This window comes from Rhinoderma darwinii, chromosome 4 (assembly GCF_050947455.1).
Source record: "Rhinoderma darwinii isolate aRhiDar2 chromosome 4, aRhiDar2.hap1, whole genome shotgun sequence".
Lineage (NCBI taxonomy): Eukaryota > Metazoa > Chordata > Amphibia > Anura > Rhinodermatidae > Rhinoderma > Rhinoderma darwinii.
This window is the reverse complement of record NC_134690.1, coordinates 397,580,235-397,601,589: the sequence shown is the minus strand read 5'-3', so window position 1 is coordinate 397,601,589 and position 21,355 is coordinate 397,580,235. Positions and strand designations below refer to the sequence as shown.

Here is a 21,355-nt window from a genome sequence, read left to right as displayed (position 1 = left end):
TAGTGCCACACAGCCCCCTAGTATATAGTGTCACCCTGCTTCCCCTTGTATATAGTGCCTCCCTGCTCCCCCCTTGTATATAGTGCCACCCTGCTCTCCCCCTTGTATATAGTGCCACCCTGCTCCCCCTTGTGTATAGTGCCACCCTGCTCCCCCCTTGTATATAGTACCACCATGCTCCCCCCTTGTATATAGTACCACCATGCTCCCCCCTTGTATATAGTGCCACACAGCCCCCACCAAAAAAAAATACATATTGTACTTACCTTGCCCCGTTCTTGCGACGGTCGGAGCGCTGCACAGGCTCCGTTGGGGACACATGTGCAGACCAGCGTGATGCAGTGACATCATCACGCCGGCCTGCGGAGGGAGTCTTTCCAGCACCTTATAGGCTGAAGGCCTAAAGTGGACTGCAACTTCAGGGCCGATTCTAGCTTTTCTGCTACCTGAGGCGAAAATTGAAATGGCACCCTCAGATTTTGTTTGACATCCCCCAGGCTGTTCAATATCACTAGCAGCCTCCTCAAACTCTTGCGGATGCGCCGTTGCCTTGTACTCCCCTGAATTGCGCAGTGCAGCGATGAAGCCGGACAGAGTACACCTCGGTGCGTGCCCACGTAGTACAAGGCAATGGCGCATCCGAGAAAGTTGTATCAGCCAGGGGGATGTCAATCAAACATGGAAAGGTGGGTTTGGAGGCCGTACTATGTGATTCTTCAGGATAGCGGCACCGCCCCATGACCCTTTAATGAGTAATTAGCATATACAAGTTGATTTTATAGGTTTTGCTGAATCTGAAAAAAAACATACAGGGGAATGTTTGGAAATATTGTCAGGTCATGTATTACCGCATGGTGGCGGTTCAAGGGGTTAAAACTACCAGACAGGTTCCCATGAAATATACAATAAATTTAAACAATTCCTCCATCTGCCCTGCAATTTTGTTATTATAAATATATTCTATACAATTACAGCTCCAGAACCAAGCTCAGACATATATATAGCCCCGGAACCAAGCTCAGTACATAAATACAGCACCAGAACAAAGCTCAGTATATATATACAATACCAGAACCAAGCTCACTACATATATACAGCAACAGAACAAAGCTCAGTACATATATACAGCACCAGAACAACGCTCAGTACATATATACAGTATCAGAACAAAGCTCAGTACATATATACAGCACCAGAACAAAGCTCAGTACATATATACAACACCAGAACAAAGCTCAGTACATATATACAGCAACAGAACCAAGCTCAGTACATATATACAGCACCAGAGCAAAGCTCAGTACATATATACAGTAACAGAACAAAGCTCACTACATATATACAACCCCAGAACAAAGATCAGTATATATATACAGCACCAGATCCAAGCTCAGTACATAAATACAGCACTAGACCCAAGCTCAGTACATATATACATCCCCGTAACAAGGCTCAGTACATATATACATCCCCAGAACAAAGCTCAGTACATATACACAATACCAGAACCAAGCTCAGTACATAAGTACAGCACTAGAACAAAGCTCAGTACATATATACAGCACCAGAACAAATACAGCTCAATTTAGTGCAACCCCTGCCGTATAGGTTTGTACGGTGTAAAACTACATCTCCCAGCATGGCCCGAACAATGGTAAGAATGTGCTGGGAGATGTTTCACAAAAAAAATAATTATATCAAACACAAACCACCATCATCTTGCTACAGATCATACAGTGACTACATTACTGATTAGAGGCAGAATAAACATTTACATTAAGTGACTCACCGGTGACGTCTCAAATTCTAGTTCTTTTTTCTTTTCTTCTCCATCCGGTCCAGACCTCTATGATGACTTCTCCCGGCCATGACCCATTTCTGCAGTTTTCCGCTCAGATGTCTTCAGAAATTCTCAATACCTCTAAATATAATAGCCCCATACACTGCACCTCTAATTATAATAGCGCCATACACTGTGTCCCTGTTTGTAATAGTACCATACACTGTCCCACACACTGTCCCACACACACACACACACACACACACACACCATGCCCCCTGTAGATAGTGCCCTACATAGAAGCCCTGTAGATAGTGTCCCACATACAGCCCCTGTAGATAGTGTCCACATATGGACTCCAGAGCCGCAAGGCAATTGTGCTAACCACTAAGCCACCTTTCTTCCCTACATATAGCTTCCCCTATAGATAGTGCTCTACATATAGCCCACCTCTGCCGTAGGCCCCCTAGCAGCCGCTACGGCTGCTACAGCGTTATTTAAGCCACTGCTTCTATCTAATATCTATATCTATCTATCTATCTCATATCTATCTATCTATTTATCTATCTTTCTCTCTCACATCTATCTATCTATCTATCTATCTATCTATCTATCTCATATCTATCTATCTATCTATCTATCTATCTATCTATCTATCTCACATCTATCTATCTATCTCATATCTATCTATCTATCTATCTATCTATCTATCTATCTATCTATCTATCTATCTATCTATCTATCTATCTATCTATCTATCTAATATCTATCTATCTATCTATCTCATATCTATCTATCTATCTCATATCTATCTATCTATCTCTCATATCTATCTATCTATCTATCTATCTATCTATCTATCTATCTATCTATCTATCTATCTATCTATCTATCTATCTATCTATCTATCTATCTATCTATCTCATATCTATCTATCTATCTATCTCATATCTATCTATCTATCTATCTATCTATCTATCTATCTATCTATCTATCTATCTATCTATCTATCTATCTCATATCTATCTCATATCTATCTATCTATCTATCTATCTATCTATCTATCTATCTATCTATCTATCTATCTATCTATCTATCTATCTATCTATCTATCTATCTATCTCATATCTATCTATCATCTATCTATCTATCTATCTATCTATCTATCTATCTATCTATCTATCTATCTATCTATCTATCTATCTATCTATCTATCTATCATCTATCTATCTATCTATCTATCTATCTATCTATCTATCTATCTATCTATCTATCTATCTATCTATCTATCTATCTATCTATCTCTATCTATCTATCTTCTATCTAATTATCTTTCTCTCATTTAAGAAGGAAGAGAAATGTGTCTAATATACCTAGCAAGTTGCCCCAAATATTTCTCGTTTGCACCATCTTGATAAATTAGGCACAATTTGCGCCATTATCACCAACTCGTAAGTTCACCCATGACCTTAGTTATCTCCCCCTTAGCGTCGCAGCTGCTGAAGAGAGTGTTTCCGATAATAAGACTATTGAGGCTATTGCTCATCTTTTAATTTACCAATATTGGGATCTCCTAAAACGACCCTACAGTTTACCACTGACACACCTGAGATCCCCCCTCGTAGACGTCACACCTGGAGCTCTGTGTATCCCTGTATGTAAGTCTGCCATGTACTTAGGCTCTGTCTATAGTGTAATGTTTGATCTCCGCATGTTTGGATGTTTGCTTTGTGTCACTTCCTTTCTCCTGTGTTAGGACCCAGGTCCATGGATCTTCCTCCTAATCTGATCTAACAGCGGCCATAGACACAGCAAAAATAAGCCGATCCAGCTGATAATGAACCTTCACATGTATTAAACGCAGAATTTATTTCTATATTGGTCCAAAACTTCTGCTCTGAGGGGCATATAGTGGTATCCAAAGGGGTTGTCATAGGAGTGCAGGGAAATGGCGCTGTTATAGACTGGACTGGAGCCTACGCTGAACTAAAGATATTTGAATTTCCATATCTGCCAAACAACCATGGTCTCCTGGGTTGGGACCCCATCCAAGACCTCCAAAATATTACTTATATATTTTTTTTTTTTTTTGTGTTCAGGGTAGAACACGCACTGATATAAGTTAGATATATTATATTATGTTCTGATGTGTTTTATTATATTACATTATATCACATTATATTATAATATATATTATTTTCTATATTATGCTGTCATGTTATATTATATCATATTATATATTATGTTACGTTATGTTATTATATTATGTGATATTATGTTTTGTCATGTTATTTATTATATTATATATTATGTTTTTATGTTATATTATATCATTTTATATATTATGTTATTATATTGTTTTATGTGATATTATGTTTTGTTACATATTTATAGTTTATGTTATATTATATGTTGTTATATTATATTATACTATTTTATATTATGTTGTATATTATGTTAGATTCAATTATTGTGCTGCATTGTGCATGGTTATATTATAGAATTATACTATAGTATTTTATATCATGTCATATTATATATTTTGTTATGATATATTATTTCATTTGATATATTATGTTATATTATCATATCCGGGTCTTGGTGAGTAATGATAGCCCACCAGTGACACCCAGCTCTGATGTGTAGACAGGTGACTTGAGAGGGAGCTGCCAGTCCGAATCCACATTTCGCCTTCTCCAGGTAAAGGAAGGGAAGTGGCTGTCTGAGGTTCAAGCCTGGAAATCTGACACAGGAAGAACACACTTACTACCTCTTCCCGGCCATTATGGCAACCTCTAAACTCAGGGTCATTAGCAAATCACTAGCCCCATCACAGAAGCCTCTGTTCCTATATACTAGCAGCACAGAGGATGTGACCACATCAAAAACTGGCCCAGGATACACATAACACAGACTTGTGTCACAATCTTGGTCTGAGTCCTATAGAAAATACAAATTATAGACAACTGGGAGTCAAAACGTACGTCTCTCCTGTCCTCAGTACAAAAAGTTACAAATTCAATATTTTGCAATAAGTGACAAGTAAATAATCGATATAACTGGTGTGGTCAGGCCCGGAGTTTTTAGGAAAATCTTCTGTAATCCAAATAATAATAATACATATTGTTAGGATTTATTTATTATTGTTAGATTATTATTTTGTATCATTTTTAAATGTTATTTTTCCATTATTTAAAATATAGCATCAATACAAAAAAATGATTTCCAAAGATCATATATCCAGCCGCCCCTCCACCTCCTGGTCCCAACGACCTGGGAAAAACAAACAGCAACAACACAAAAATAGAAAAATGTACTTAATAATTTATTTATTTACTTATCAAATAGTTTTTTTGACTCTGATAATAAGACTTTTTGTTGTATTAACCTAGAAAATCCCAGAACACTTATTATGGCATTGCCTTGAGAGACAATTTCTAATAATCTGTAACTGAGCCAAGATAAATACATTGATAAGGCTTCACCTTTTTTTTTTTGCAGTACCTGAACATCTGAGTCATCCCCGAAGATATCAGAGCTGAATATAAGATAGCCCTATCTATCTATCTATCTATCTATCTATCTATCTATCTATCTATCTATCTATCTATCTATCTATCTATCATCTATCTATCTATCTATCTATCTATCTATCTATCTATCTATCTATCTATCTATCTATCTATCTATCTATCTATCTCATATCTATCTATCTATCTATCTATCTATCTATCTATCTATCTATCTATCTATCTATCTATCTATCTATCTATCTATCTATCTATCTCATATCTATCTATCTATCTATCTATCTATCTATCTATCTATCTATCTATCTATCTATCTATCTATCATCTATCTATCTATCTATCTATCTATCTATCTATCTATCTATCTATCTATCTATCTATCTATCTATCTATCTCATATCTATCTATCTATCTATCTATCTATCTATCTATCTATCTCATATCTATCTAATCTATCTATCTATCTATCTATCTATCTATCTCATATCTATCTATCTATCTATCTCATATCTATCTATCTATCTATCTATCTATCTATCTATCTATCTATCTATCTATCTATCTATCTATCTATCTATCTATCTCATATCTATCTATCTATCTATCTATCTATCTATCTATCTATCTATCTATCTATCTATCTATCTATCTATCTATCTATCTATCTATCTATCTCATATCTATCTAATCTATCTATCTATCTATCTATCTATCTATCTATCTATCTATCTATCTATCTATCTATCTATCTATCTATCTATCTATCTATCTATCTATCTATCTCTCATATCTATCTATCTATCTATCTATCTATCTATCTATCTATCTATCTATCTATCTATCTATCTATCTATCTATCTATCTATCTATCTATCTATCTCATATCTATCTATCTATCTATCTCATATCTATCTATCTATCTATCTATCTATCTATCTATCTATCTATCTATCTATCTATCTATCTCATGTCTATCTATCTATCTATCTATCTATCTATCTATCTATCTATCTATCTATCTATCTATCTATCTATCTATCTATCTATCTATCTATCTATCTATCTCATGTCTATCTATCTATCTATCTATCTATCTATCTATCTATCTATCTATCTATCTATCTATCTATCTATCTATCTATCTATCTATCTATCTATCTCATATCTATCTATAATCTTTTCCTTTTTTTTTTTCCAATTTCTTGTTGTATTTTATTTTTAAGGCACAATTTGCAAGAAAATAAAATATGCCTCACAGATGGAGGTACGGGGACACTTCCTGGACTCCGAGACAGGAAACCTACCTTTTGGGATCAGTAGGGTTGAAATGTTTATTGAGACTCCCATGTCTTTTGGTTACCCCAGCAGGATAGTATGGCTTGGCTGACCGGTGCTTCACAAAGGTGTCTACCTAACATTCAGACCCTCAGCCATCGTTTTCATGCCTCCTGGGCATTCTCACACATAGGCACTTTGATCATTTGAGCCGCCCACTAAAACTACTATAAGAGGTGATCAGGATGGACTTGAGCCAGTATTCACAGAGCTGAGGAGTTCACAAGACTCAACCTCATCTGCTCCTTGGACGGCTCAGCTAGCCCTGGAAGGATGGCTGAATACAGCCAAGAACCTGGTCATTTCTTGTTCTCAACTAGTCCTAATCAAATGGAATATTCTGGCCAGCAGACCCCTCATGTTGGATTGACTATGCCCCCAACACATCAGAAAGACTATCAGCAACCCTGTGCAAAAGGTAAGTGGCTTTGGAACATCTCAAGGTGCTTTAGAGGGATATCTAGTGTCCTCACCTTTGGACATATTGTAGATACGGGTGTTATTGTCCAATAATCAAAATAGCGACCGTTATGTAGACATGATTTACAAAATTGTAGTTGATTTGTTGGGACTACAGATAAGATTAGTATTCTTTAATATGTATCAATATTTAATCATTATTGTTCTGTCTATGTAGGAAATGTCATCTCTCCAGTCTCGGGTAGTGACCACAGACCTGTCCAAGCAGCACAGCCACCAAAAATTAGCAGCCCGCCACAACCATCGGTGGTCGCAGTGTGCCAACGAAGGAAGAGAACCGTCTACAATCAGGCCCAATTGGATACGCTAGAGAGATACTTCAAGACCAACATGTATCCGGATATCCACCACCGAGAACAACTGGCTAAACAAATGTTCCTACCAGAGTCAAGAATCCAGGTATGGGCTTGTCTAATATCACCTGTCTTACACACTTATCTATTCATCACTAGTTGATTGTGCTGTCTCCGGACTATCAGAGACCATGCTTATCTCCTTCAGAGACCATGCTTATCTCCTTCAGAGACCATGCTTATCTTCTTCAGAGACCATGCTTATCTTCTTGAACCCTGTAACAAATCTGGTCTTGTCCCCACTTGTCATGCACTAGTCTATACAATGGTCATCCATTTCTTCTGCCACCATCACAATTAATATTTCCACCACTAGAGACCTTTATCAACACATCGTCACATGTCCATCTCATTTTTCTTGACCCATTCCCTGAGTACAACTGTAAACTTCCAACTTCTACACCTTCACCGTTCTCCAGTCCCAATGCTCAACAGCAACATACATCTCTTCTATCACCCTTATAAGTAGACCTACCGTCCCTCAGGGTTCAATTACAATAAAAGCCAACAATATATGGGATGATTTTTATACCATTACATAGGTTGGGGAGATACCTTCCAGTTCCCAGGTCCTTAGGGACCTCTGAGACCACATGGAGATGACTCTTCCATTTTATATGAGATGTGAAGCATTTTTGGCCAAGTTCTCGATATCTCGGTTTGATTTTGGCCAAATTCTTGTATCTAATAGTCAATTTTATTCTTCAGATCTTGAAATCAATTGTATTACAATGAATCATTCTGTTATGTTCAATGAAACATTATGATATATGTTGTACTTAACGGGCATCTTCTTGTCCTACAGGTCTGGTTCCAGAACAGAAGAGCCAAAGCCAGACGAAAGGGAGTCAAGTCTACCCCCAACCATTCTGCGGACGATAACTTTCCTAGTACCTTAGAAGACATGTACTTGTATTCCTCAACATCTGCTCCTCATCCTTCCATGGTCCACCAGCAACAAATGGCCCCTGTCCAGCAGCAGATGCAACCACTTGGGAACCCAGAGCAGGACATGTTTAACCAAAGCTCGGAATACCTGGGATATCCCCAATACTCATGTTCGGTGTCTAGTCAGAGGCTTATTATGAAACAGGCTTCGTCTAGAGTTTACAGCCAGAATCAACACTTTTCCAACAATACGGCCTCCGCTATGGGCTTCACTAGCCAGACTATGGACTTAGGAAGAGGGGACATCCAAATGTCAATGCAAAACAACTATGCCATGGACTGCACTAGTTTCCAACCCAACAAGACCGTCCCATGTGAGATGAATGGAAGCATCCCACCCATCCAGGTCTCCACATCCGCTTCCTGCACCGGACCTAATGCTTTCCCTGCTGAGATCCCTTTCCATGCATTGGCCACGCAGACTGACGGCAAGCAAAGTTCTCCCATCTCAGATTCTGGAGTTAGCGACAGATCCACGGAGTACGGGTCAGACTGGGATGAAGATCTCACATTGGTTCTTAATAGTCTCTAGATAAAATATAGATCTGGAGTATAACGTAATGAGTAGCACATGGCACTTTTTTCATGAGTTAACCTTTCATATTTATTTGACGCCCCAGCCTTAGACTGGACCTATGTGCAATAATTTGGACTAGAATGTGAATGTGTTGTATTTAAGTTTTTGCCCTTTTTTTTTTTTTTCTTATTTTTTTTTTAAAAGCAAAGTTTAAGACTCCAATAATTTTTTTTTACAGTTTTTTAAATTTTTGTTCCTATTACGGGCACGGAAGGATTCTCAGTTGGCCCAGACTCTGACACAATATTGGACCGCTAATACAACAGGATCAAAAAGGGCCAACAGATGACAACCACATTTGAAGGTGACTTTGGGGCCACTATGATCTATTTCTTATGGGATGATTCACAACCTTAGATATTAATGATTTGTCCTGTGTACAATGATAATAAAGATTTGATTAAAAGGGGATGTGCACATGTTTTGTATAGATGGAGTCCCTCAGACTCAATACTGTTTTTCTCAAATATGTGAATAAACTATCAAATTCTATACTTTTGAGCTTCAGCTTTGAGGGAAAACACTTAGTTGGGAAAATAAAATAAAATGGTAAAATAAGCTTATGCTATGATAGGTACCCCAAAACAATATCCCCCAACATACGATATATCTTATTACAATCCACCCAAAAAACAATTTTATGTGGAGCTTTTTTTAAAAAAATAAAAATGGCGAACAAGTAAAAAAGACTCACATGAAGATACCCGTACAAGTTCATGGTCCTGGCACGGGGGCATTGTTGCCTCAAAGGACGTTGTGTTTATATACAGGAGAATGAGATCTGCACAACCTCGGCTATTACCCAGGATGTAATATTGATGGCCTATCCTTAGTTAAGGGCTTCTGGCCCTCGCTGGAGCACAGCACCCACCTCCATTCAACTGATTGGTGGGATTGTAGGACCCTCAATCAGGAAACAGCCCATCATGAAAAAAACATTTCAAAAATTAAACCCATCCCAAAACGTAATACCTAAAGTCTCATGTGCAGACACTCTGCTGATTTTGTTCCAGATTTCTCCTGATTTTCTGGGACAGGAAGTAGCTGTCTGATGTCTACCATATTAGCTCTCAGGGGTAACTCATTTTCTTTGCGACCAAGTCACCCATAAGGCTTTCCCACAATTTATTGAAACAATGAATTCAGATAAATTGTTTTATTGGGATATCAGTGAGGGAGGAAGTAGCTAACTTCTACAACCACCACACATACTATATATATATATATATATATATATATATATATATATAGAGTGACCTGTACACTGAACAGTCCGTAGCCCACAAGTCTCTGCAAATGTGACTTACAAGTTCCCTGCACCCCCCCCCCCCCCCACCTCAACCACCAAGTCAAAACAATTGTCAAGTTGCAGTGCTATTTATACCCCACCAATCCACTAGACCAGGGGTCTCAAGCACACAGCCCACAGGCAGCCCCTGGGGCTGTCATCTGCAGCCCATGGGACACAGAGCCGCTAGTACAGACTCTGCTCCCGGACTCTGAAATTCTCTGACATCGCTGTTCGCATATGAACAGCGATGTCTGGGGCTTCCCCAGAGCCAGAGTCCCGTGCAGAGCGCTAGTATCGTCTCTGCTCCTGGACTGTGGAATTCCCTGACATCACTGTCCATATATGGACAGTGTGTCAGGGTCTTCCCCAGAGCGGAGTGCCGGGCAGAGCGCTAGTATAGGCTCTGCTCCAGGACTCTGTGGAATCTTCTGACATCGCTGTCTACATATGGACAGCGATATCTGGGGCTTCCCCAGAACGGGAGTCCCGGGCAGAGCGCTAGTATAGTCTCTGCTCTGGGGAAGCCTCTGACGTCGCTGTACATACATCGACAGTGATGTCAGGGGCTTCCCCAGAGCAGGAGTCCCAGTGATGTCAGGAGCACAGCAGGAGTCCCAGGAAGAGCCTACTAGCGCTCTGCCCGGGACTCCAGCTCTGGGGTTGCCCCTGACGTCCATGTCCATATATGGACAGTGATGTCAGGAGCAGAGCTGGAATCCCAGGCAGAGTGCTAGAAGTGGCTCTGCTCCGGGACTCCATCTCTGGGCAAGCACCTGACATCACCGTCCATATATGGACACTGATGTTAATTGCTTTCCCATCGTTCCGGTGCAAAGCCTATACTAGTGCTCTGCTCCGGGACTCCGGCGTTGCCCCTGATATCACATTCCGGTCCAGGAGGATCCCCTGACATCACTCTGTATGGACAGTGACATCAGGGGCTCCAATAGTAGAAGAATACCCAGCCAAAAGCGTTGCCAACGCTCTGGATGGGGATTCCACTCCTAGAGGGAGCCATCTACAGAGGGCACTGTGGCATCATCTACAGAGGGCACTGTGGCATCATCTACAGAGGGCACTGTGGCATCATCTACAGAGGGCACTGTGGCATCATCTACAGAGGGCACTGTGGCATCATCTACAGAGGGCACTGTGGCATCATCTACAGAGGGCACTGTGGCATCATCTACAGAGGGCACTGTGGCATCATCTACAGAGGGCACTGTGGCATCATCTACAGAGGGCACTGTGGCATCATCTACAGAGGGCACTGTGGCATCATCTACAGAGGGCACTGTGGCATCATCTACAGAGGGCACTGTGGCATCATCTACAGAGGGCACTGTGGCATCATCTACAGAGGGCACTGTGGCACTATCTGAAAAGGGGCTGCCCAATCTTGACATGTGTGTCTGCCAGACGCTGCCAACTGAGCCACCGGACTGCATTTAGCGACACTTAAACTGGATTGTTGAAATAAGCACGTGGAGAATTCTCTAAAATGTTAAACCTAGCGGTATTATAGTAATGTAGTATTATAGTAATTTATCAAATTTGAAAGTAATGCAACCCATCAACTTCACATTTTTTCTATATGTGGCCCACTTACCCAGCAGAGTTTGAGACACCTGCACTAGACAATGGCCCACGGACACCTTCCTGTATATTTACAGGAAGGTGTCTGGGCCATAGAAACAATCTGCAAAATAAGACATGTCCTATATTTTGATATTACAAACAGTGCTTCCAAATGGAGGTGAGTGTCAGAGGTCAGCCATGCCCGTAGTCATGGACAGTGATTACAGCTATGGCCGTGTGCAGGGGCCTAAAACATAAAATTCCTTTTGGTCTACCTAGCATCAGTCTACAGACTGCCACTTTTTTTTTTTTTTATTGGTGTGAATTCCTACAGCGCGCCAATTTGGAGTCTGTTGCCATCGGATCCATGGACAGACTTTGTTGAGCGGGCCATAGCCATCACATTTCTCATTCACCAATAAAGGTTCAGCTTGACTTGAAATATAGGGTCAAACCAGTTCCAGGTTATAGTGAAACCACAGTCTCCCATGAGGAGGGTCCATCTCGTGCCAATGTCAAAAATATCGTATAACAAAATGCAGTGTACAGCCATCTTTATTTAATTTATTATCTAATGGGTACACCGAAAATTCCTCCAGTAATTTATTCTTAAATATATTTACCAAGTAAAAACAAAAACTATTACTACTCACTATATATTAATTACTTAAACTATTCTAATAAACCGGGCATATTAACTTTTTTTATTATTACGTTCCCAGTTAGACCTGGCCCTTAAGGGACCAACTACATCTCCAGGCTTAGGTTTTAGCAGGATCTTCAGTTCAATGAAGGAAGCGGTCTTCCCAGTCAGTCTGTAGACCAGACACTAGGGCACGTATCAGAAGTGCTGGAGCCTTGGTTGTAGAAGTCACGGTGGGGGATGGACATCTGGTACGGAACGGGTATAGAGAAGTGGTTCAGTCCATTGAAAGAGCTCAGGTGCCTAGTGCCCCCAACGGTCATCTCAGAAACCATGGTCTTGTTCTGTTGCAGTTGATTATAATCTAAGACATTGGGTATTTGGGAGGAGCCCCTGGACAATTCCATGGATTCATTATGAATTGCCATCTCCGGGGCCATGTTATTAAGAACTTGATGGTACACCCCCATGTTGGGGCCACTTGATGAATGTTGGTAGACCTTACTGGATATATGCTGGACCGGAGATGGTGGATAATATGGATGATAACCCATAGAAGGTGGCTGGGGATGGGGAAAGAAATTCTGCTTGGAGTCCTTAAGCGTCTTCACCCATTTTGCAGTAGCCACCATTTTTTGTTGATATAGCGTGTTCTGACGACGTTGCGTGGGTTTGTTTCCAGTTTGGTCATCAGGAAAATATTCTATCAAGACAGGTTTCTTCTTTGTGTTTCCATTCTCATGCCTCGCCTTTGCTCTTCGGTTTTGAAACCAGACCTGCAAGATAGAAAAGTTAGTCATGCAAAGAGAAGTTGAGGTGTGCATAGAAGCAGAGGTGGATTGAGTGTATCCGCTTGCCCCGCCCATGTGGTGACATCACTGTTCCCATGTGGTGACATCACTTAATGAAAGATGGTCGATAAACAAGAAAGCAATCAAAGTCAATTCTGTGGAGGATCCTTTACCATACAGGAGCCAGGAACATTTGCTTTTTAACCCAGAGTTATCACAATTTTAGACAGATCCGGATAAATACATGATCACACAATCAGGGGCCAATTGCACGGACTATTACAGCTGGGGCAATCCAAACTGCTTGGTGGGCCATCAAGTCACCACTTAGCCTGGTCCTAGAATCATGCAGGTGCTTTGAACAATGGTGAAGATTTTATTTTTGAGGGGAGAGGGGGGGGCAGTGTACCTGGACTCTTGACTCCGGGATAAACAGACATTTTGACAGCTCCCCTCGGTGACGGATATCCGGATACTGGTTGGTTTTAAAGAAAAGCTCTAAAGTGTTCAACTGTGCTTTGCTAAAGATCATTCTCTTCCGGCGTTGCGATGTTCCGCTTTCCTGGTCCTCGCAACTTTTCTGCAGCGGATTTTCTGCCTTGTTGCATTCCTGCCAATGTGTAGCACCGTGGCCACCAGGATTCAGCTTGTCTAGATCAGAAAAATTAAATATAAGAACACCCCACACATTCAGGAACCACATGACATCCATTTTTCAAAAAAAATTACAAAAAAAAAAAAAAAAAATCACCCGTAGAAGATATGGTTGGCCACGCATCGAAATATCCCAGCCAATTCAAAGTGGCTTTTTGGCACCAAATTTAGTGGTATGCACCATTTTTTTGGCACAAGTCACCAGCCATGAGATGGCGTATGGAAAAGTGGGTCATAGCTATAGCAAATTGCAGAAAATGTATCCTGCTGTGTGCGCGCCATTATGATAAGTTTGATGCATTTTTAACCATTAAGGCCTCATTCACATCTACATCAGGGCTCCGTCCCGACTTTCCATCTGAACAGAGCCCTGACTGACACCATAGGTTTCCATCACCATCGATTTCAATGGTGACGGATCCGGTGCCAATGGTTTCAGTTTGTCTGTTGTGCAAGGGTTCCGTCATCTTGACAGAACGCCGTAGTCTACTAGGGTAGTCGGACAAAACCCTTGCACAACGGAGACAAACTGAAACCATTGGCACCGGATCAGCCACCATTGAGATCAATGGTGATGGAAACCTATGCTGTCAGCCAGGGCTCTGTTCAGATGGAAAGTCGGGACTGAGCCCTGATGCAGATGTGAACGAAGCCCAAGTGATGCATTGGAGAACGGAGAAGGACCATGGCGCCCAAACAGATGTAGCAATGGGCAACGCACTGGCCATGGAAACCAGTCATGTGATTGGACATAGCATAACGTGCCCAAATTTAAACATTTGTAGAAAATTGTACGTGTGTTTTTTTAGGCCAGAATGCGTGACCCTGGCCTTATAACATCACCTGCAGGAGTTTTGTTTTTGTAAATATTGCAATGCAGAGATTCCACATTTGCAACACATGATATTTTTTTTTCCTGAATATAAAAACAAAAAATATATATTTTACACCTCATATGAACTGCACAGCATATTTACCATGGAAGTCAATAGGAAGCAGCTTGCAGATGTACTTCAGTACATAACACGAGCATTTTACACACCATGTGAACATGGCCTAGTAATGAGACAAACGCTCCAAAAATAAATAAGTGCACCCTATAGACCTCCAAGACAAACCTGTATTATTTTTCCACCCCCATCATGACATTTTTACCTGTGAGCACTGACGGCATCCCCGTGGGCAGGTTGTGTGGCTGCCAGTACATGTCAGGACTGCGATCACCAGGTGCTCGATCACATCCGGCCATCATCTGATCTCCCAGGGCCTGAAGTTCCTGCAACTCCTGCACCTTGAGCCCTTTTATATGAATATGAGGGGGCCACTAAGTAATGAGCTGTGAAGATCAGAGGTGTGAGGAGGGGGGAGGGGAATATCATTGATCTCAGGTAAGATCACTCATTCATGCCTTCCTGCAGGGGGTTGGATTACACCCGGCAATAAATATTTTAAATGGGGGGGGGGGGGGGACTTTTTGCTTGGACCCACTTTACTCTCAGGAGTCAAAAAATAAGTGTCAGCTCCTCGTGGACATGCAAATTTGCCATAAATTTGCATGTTTTTTAAGTTGACTGTTAGGCCCTGTTCACACTGAGTTTTTTGGAGCTGTTTATGAAATGGAAACCGTTCCAAAAAGCGGCTGAAAATGCCTCCCATTAATTTCAGGGGAAGGCCGAGGCGGAAAAAAAACGCTCGCGGGAAAAAGCGTCGTGCCCTTTCTTCAGGCGTTTCCGTCTCTGTCCTCCCAATGACATCAATGGGAGGCAGAGAAAGCGGTTTTCACTCACTGGCCGTGGGCGAAAAAAAACGCTGTCAACAACGCCGCAAAAAACACGGCAAAGAGAGTGCGGGCAGGTCAAAATCGACCGTAAAATTCCTGAAGGAATTTTGAGGCAGATTTTTCCGCCTGCAAAAAAACTCTGTGTGAACAGGTCCTTAATGGGTGCGCAGTTTTACTCGCCAACCAAAGCCGCGCTGTGACCGCAACATGTGAACCACGGGGCTCAAGGATGATATTATGCATGGCGACTATCACATTGTATGATCAGAATGTGGTATCACCACTAATTTTAACCAATAGAGGGCGCATGTAATAAAAAAAATTGCCAATTTTATGCACCCCCCTCCATATCAGCAGCAATAACACAAAATATTAACTGCTCTTTATTGCAATTGCACGACATGATATTTGTGCCTTCGCCGTAGAGCCTCTGGGACCCCCATCTGTCTGGAGAACCGTGACCCCCACTCTCCGATTCTGTATTGCCGCTGTACCCATAGACTTCAATGAAAAGCAAACGGTGAACAGCTCTTTCCGTAAATCCCACCAGACTTAAAATTTCAGCAGTTTTCTACTATAATTTTTGTATCAGTTTCTCAACATTTTCAAGATCTCTGCTAGGTGTCAGTGAATGGAAACATTCTTGATTCAACCATACCCATCAGCCATGACCCAAACCAATCAGTTTTATGTGACATGATCACTTTGTATTGAAATGCTTGAAGATGGGAGTGCAGCTCTGGAGTATAATACAGGATGTAACTCAGGATCAGTACAGGATAAGTAATGTCATGTATGTACACAGTTACTCCACCAGCAGAATAGTGAGTGCAGCTCTGGAGTATAATACAGGATGTAACTCAGGATCAGTGCAGGATAAGTAATGTAATGTATGTACACAGTCACTCCACCAGCAGAATAGTGAGTACAGCTCTGGAGTATAATACAGGATATAACTCAGGATCAGTACAGGATAAGTACACAGTGACTCCACCAGCAGAATAGTGAGTGCAGCTCTGGAGTATAATACAGGATGTAACTCAGGATCAGTACAGCATAAGTAATGTAATGTATGTACACAGTGACACCACCAGCAGAATAGTCAGTGCAGCTCTGGAGTATAATACAGGATGTAACTCAGTATCAGTACAGGATAAGTAATGTAATGTATGTACACAGTGACTCCACCAGCAGAATAGTGAGTGCAGCTCTGGAGTATAATACAGGATGTAACTCAGGATCAGTACAGGATAAGTAATGTAATGTATGTACACAGTGACTCCTCCAGCAAAATAGAGTGTGCAGCTCTGGAGTATAATACAGGATATAACTCAGGATCAGTACAGGATAAGTAATGTAATGTATGTACACAGTGACTCCACCAGCAGAATAGTGAGTGCAGCTCTGGAGTATAATACAGGATATAACTCAGGATCAGTACAGGATATAACTCATAAGTAATGTATGTACACAGTGACTCCACCAGCAGAATAGTGAGCGCAGCTCTGGAGTATAATAAAGAATGTAACTCAGGATCAGTACAGGATAAGTAATGTAATATATGTACACAGTGACTCCACCAGCAGAATAGTGAGTGCAGCTCTGGAGTATAATACAGGCTGTAACTCAGAATCAGCAGCAATCTTCCTGTACTGGCAATTATCGATAAAAAATAAAGAAAAGAGCTGAGCGTCACTCATTTGTCAGCTGTTTTGCTCGAGAGAACAGCTGTCATTTCACAGTCACTTTCTTTTTTGTTATTGTTAGAAATTAACAGTGTGTTATCTACAAATGTCCCCATAACAGTGTATCATCCGCATATATCCCTATAACAGTGTATCATCCACATATATCCCCATAACAGTGTATCATTCACATATATCCCCATAACAGTGTATCATCCGCATATATCCCTATAACAGTGTATCATCCACATATATCCCCATAACAGTGTATCATTCACAGATGTCCCCATAACAGTGTATCATCCACATATATCCCCATAACAGTGTATCCTCCACATATATCCCCATAACAGTGTATCATCCGCATATATCCCTATAACAGTGTATCATCCACATATATCCCCATAACAGTGTATCATTCACAGATGTCCCCATAACAGTGTATCACCCACAGATGTCCCCATAACAGTGTATCCTCCCCAGATGTCCTCATAACAGTGTAATGATCCACAGATCTCCCCATAACAGTGTATCATCCACAGGTGTCCTCATAACAGTGTATCCTCCACATATATCCCCATAACAGTGTATCATCCACAGATCTCCCCAAAACAGTGTATCCTCCACAGATGTCCCCATAACAGTGTATCACCCACATATATCCCCATAACAGTGTATCATCCACATATATCCCCATAACAGTGCATCATCCACAGATTTCTTTTTCGAAACTTCAAAACCGCGTGTCATAAGCATGGCATATGCGTGAAAATGAAAATCATAACAGTGTATCACCCACATATGTCCCCATAACAGTGTATCATCCACAGATGTCCCCATAGCAGGGTGACAGCCACAGATGTCCCCATAACAGTGCATCATCCACAGATGTCCCCATAACAGTGTATCACCCACAGATGTCCCCATAACAGTGTATCACCCACAGATGTCCCCATAACAGTGTATCACCCACAGATGTCCCCATAACAGTGCATCATCCACAGATGTCCCCATAACAGTGCATCACCCACAGATGTCCTCATAACAGTGTATCATCCACAGATGTCCCCATAACAGTGCATCATCCACAGATGTCCCCATAACAGTATATCCCCCACAGATGTCTCGATAACAGTGTATCATCCACAGATGTCTCCATAACAGTGTATCACCCACAGATGTCCCCATAACAGTGCATCATCCACAGATGTCCCCATAACAGTGCATCACCCACAGATGTCCCCATAACAGTGTATCACCCACAGATGTCCCCATAACAGTGTATCACCCACAGATGTCCCCATAACAGTGTATCACCCACAGATGTCCCCATAACAGTGCATCATCCACAGATGTCCCCATAACAGTGCATCACCCACAGATGTCCTCATAACAGTGTATCATCCACAGATGTCCCCATAACAGTGCATCATCCACAGATGTCCCCATAACAGTATATCCCCCACAGATGTCTCGATAACAGTGTATCACCCACAGATGTCTCCATAACAGTGTATCACCCACAGATGTCTCCATAACAGTGTATCATCCACAGATGTCCTCATAACAGTGTCTCATTCACAGATGTCCCCATAACAGTGCATCATCCACAGATGTCCTCATAACAGTGTATCACCCACAGATGTCCCCATAACAGTGTATCACCCACAGATGTCTTCATAACAATGTATCACCCACAGATGTCCCCATAACAGTGTATCATCCACAGATGTCCCCATAACAATGTATCACCCGCAGATGTCCCCATAACAGTGTATCACCCACAGATGTCCCCATAACAGTGTATCACCCACAGATGTCCCCATAACAGTATATCACCCACAGATGTCTCCATAACAGTGTATCACCCACAGATGTCTCCATAACAGTGTATCACCCACAGATGTCTCCATAACAGTGTATCATCCACAGATGTCCCCATAACAGTGTATCACCCACAGATGTCCTCATAACAGTGTCTCATTCACAGATGTCCCCATAACAGTGCATCATCCACAGATGTCCTCATAACAGTGTATCACCCACAGATGTCCCCATAACAGTGTATCACCCACAGATGTCTTCATAACAATGTATCACCCACAGATGTCCCCATAACAGGGTATCATCCACAGATGTCCACATAACAGTGTATCATCCACAGATGTCCCCATAACAATGTATCACCCGCAGATGTCCCCATAACAGTGTATCACCCGCAGATGTCCCCATAACAGTGTATCACCCACAGATGTCCCCATAACAGTATATCACCCACAGATGTCTCCATAACAATGTATCACCCACAGATGTCCCCATAACAGTGCATCATCCACAGATGTCCCCATAACAGTGTATCACCCACAGATGTCCCCATAACAGTGTATCATCCACAGATGTCCTCATAACAGTGTATCCTCCACAGATGTCCCCATAACAGTGTATCACCCACAGATGTCCCCATAACAGTGTATCATCCACAGATGTCCTCATAACAGTGTATCACCCACACATATCCCCATAACAGTGTATCATCCACATATATCCCCATAACAGTGTATCATCCACATATACACCCATAACAGTGTATCACCCACATATATCCCCATAACAGTGTATTATCCACAGATCTCCCCATAACAGTGTATCACCCACATATATCCCCATAACAGTGTATCATCCACAGATCTCCCCATAACAGTGTATCACCCACATATATCCCCATAACAGTGTATCATCCACAGATCTCCCCATAACAGTGTATCATCCACATATATCCCCATAACAGTGTATCATCCACAGATGTCCCCATAACAGTGTATCATCCACAGATCTCCCCATAACAGTGTATCGGATCTCCCCATAACAGTGTATCATCCACAGATGTCCCCATAACAGTGTATCATCCACAGATCTCCCCATAACAGTGTATCATCCACAGATGTCCCCATAACAGTGTATCATCCACATATATCTCCATAACAGTGTATCCTCCACATATGTCCCCATAACAGTGTATCACCCACATATGTCCCCATAACAGTGTATCATCCACATATATCCCCATAACAGTGTATCATCCACAGATCTCCCCATAACAGTGTATCACCCACATATATCCCCATAACAGTGTATCATCCACATAACAGTGTATCATTCACAGATGTCCCCATAACAGTGTATCATCCACATATAACCCCATAACAGTGTATCATCCACAGATCTCCCCATAACAGTGTATCATCCACAGATCTCCCCATAACAGTGTATCATCCACAGATGTCCCCATAACAGTGTATCATCCACAGATCTCCCCATAACAGTGTATCATCCACAGATGCCCTCTACGTTGCCCCCTCGCATGGTGGTGGTGATTCTGCCACTACTGCCTCACCATTCCCTGTTATCACACGTCCTGACCGCCTGTACCCGGGCACCGCACCTCGTTGCCAGATGTCGAATTTTGCTCCCGCTTGTGTCCAGCTCCCAATAACGAGTTCTTAAGGCGGCCTGTGGATTTAAGGAGGACTGGTGCGTCATAAATATTCGGAATTACAGTCAATGCTCAGCGGTCAACCGGGGGATCGAAATCGACTCTTCCGCCCCGCGGGACGTGTTGTATTCTGTTCATCATGTTCTGTTTCCTGTATCTCCTCTTATTTTCTGGTATTTGTTGCTGTTACTTCATGTTATTGTATTTATTATCCTTTATTGTATCAGCTCCCGTTTCCTATCCCATATATTCTGCTTTATAGATAGTTTTATAGATGGGCTGTCATCACGAATGTCTTCACATTATACCCAACATTTTACCTGTGTCTAATCCTTTCCATTCACGGTCACGAAGTTGAAAATACCTGTGACAAATGTCCCCAGCAGGAGCCCGACACCTCCACCCTCCATTCCACTAGGACATTGAGGGGCGCACAC

The 21,355-nt window shown here is 41.6% G+C and overlaps 2 protein-coding genes across 2 annotated transcripts; one reads left to right on the top strand and one right to left on the bottom strand.

The window, feature by feature from the left end:
• The first annotated feature begins 6,918 nt into the window (after positions 1-6,918).
• LOC142761429 (homeobox protein Mix.1-like) lies at positions 6,919-8,958 on the top strand. Its single transcript, XM_075864620.1, has 3 exons — positions 6,919-7,063; positions 7,283-7,524; positions 8,284-8,958. The coding sequence occupies exons 1-3, from the start codon at positions 6,919-6,921 to the stop codon at positions 8,956-8,958; spliced, it is 1,062 nt and encodes a 353-aa protein (XP_075720735.1).
• A 3,547-nt stretch (positions 8,959-12,505) lies between these two features.
• LOC142761428 (homeobox protein Mix.2-like) lies at positions 12,506-20,923 on the bottom strand. Its single transcript, XM_075864619.1, has 4 exons — positions 20,820-20,923; positions 15,116-15,296; positions 13,716-13,957; positions 12,506-13,291 (listed from the first exon to the last, which is right to left on the bottom strand). The coding sequence occupies exons 2-4, from the start codon at positions 15,210-15,212 to the stop codon at positions 12,683-12,685; spliced, it is 948 nt and encodes a 315-aa protein (XP_075720734.1). The 5' UTR covers positions 15,213-15,296; positions 20,820-20,923; the 3' UTR covers positions 12,506-12,682.
• Between the last annotated feature and the right edge of the window lie 432 nt (positions 20,924-21,355).

Excerpts from the sequence above, each read along its gene's own strand:
- LOC142761429 (XM_075864620.1), top strand. The coding sequence starts at position 6,919 with ATGGCTGAATACAGCCAAGAACCTGGTCATTTCTTGTTCTCAACTAGT. Across the intron at positions 7,064-7,282 it reads TCAGCAACCCTGTGCAAAAG|GAAATGTCATCTCTCCAGTC; the intron begins GTAAGTGGCTTT and ends CTGTCTATGTAG. Across the intron at positions 7,525-8,283 it reads TACCAGAGTCAAGAATCCAG|GTCTGGTTCCAGAACAGAAG; the intron begins GTATGGGCTTGT and ends CTTGTCCTACAG.
- LOC142761428 (XM_075864619.1), bottom strand. The coding sequence starts at position 15,212 with ATGATGGCCGGATGTGATCGAGCACCTGGTGATCGCAGTCCTGACATG. Across the intron at positions 13,958-15,115 it reads GATGCCGTCAGTGCTCACAG|ACAAGCTGAATCCTGGTGGC; the intron begins GTAAAAATGTCA and ends TTTCTGATCTAG. Across the intron at positions 13,292-13,715 it reads TCCCGGAGTCAAGAGTCCAG|GTCTGGTTTCAAAACCGAAG; the intron begins GTACACTGCCCC and ends TCTATCTTGCAG.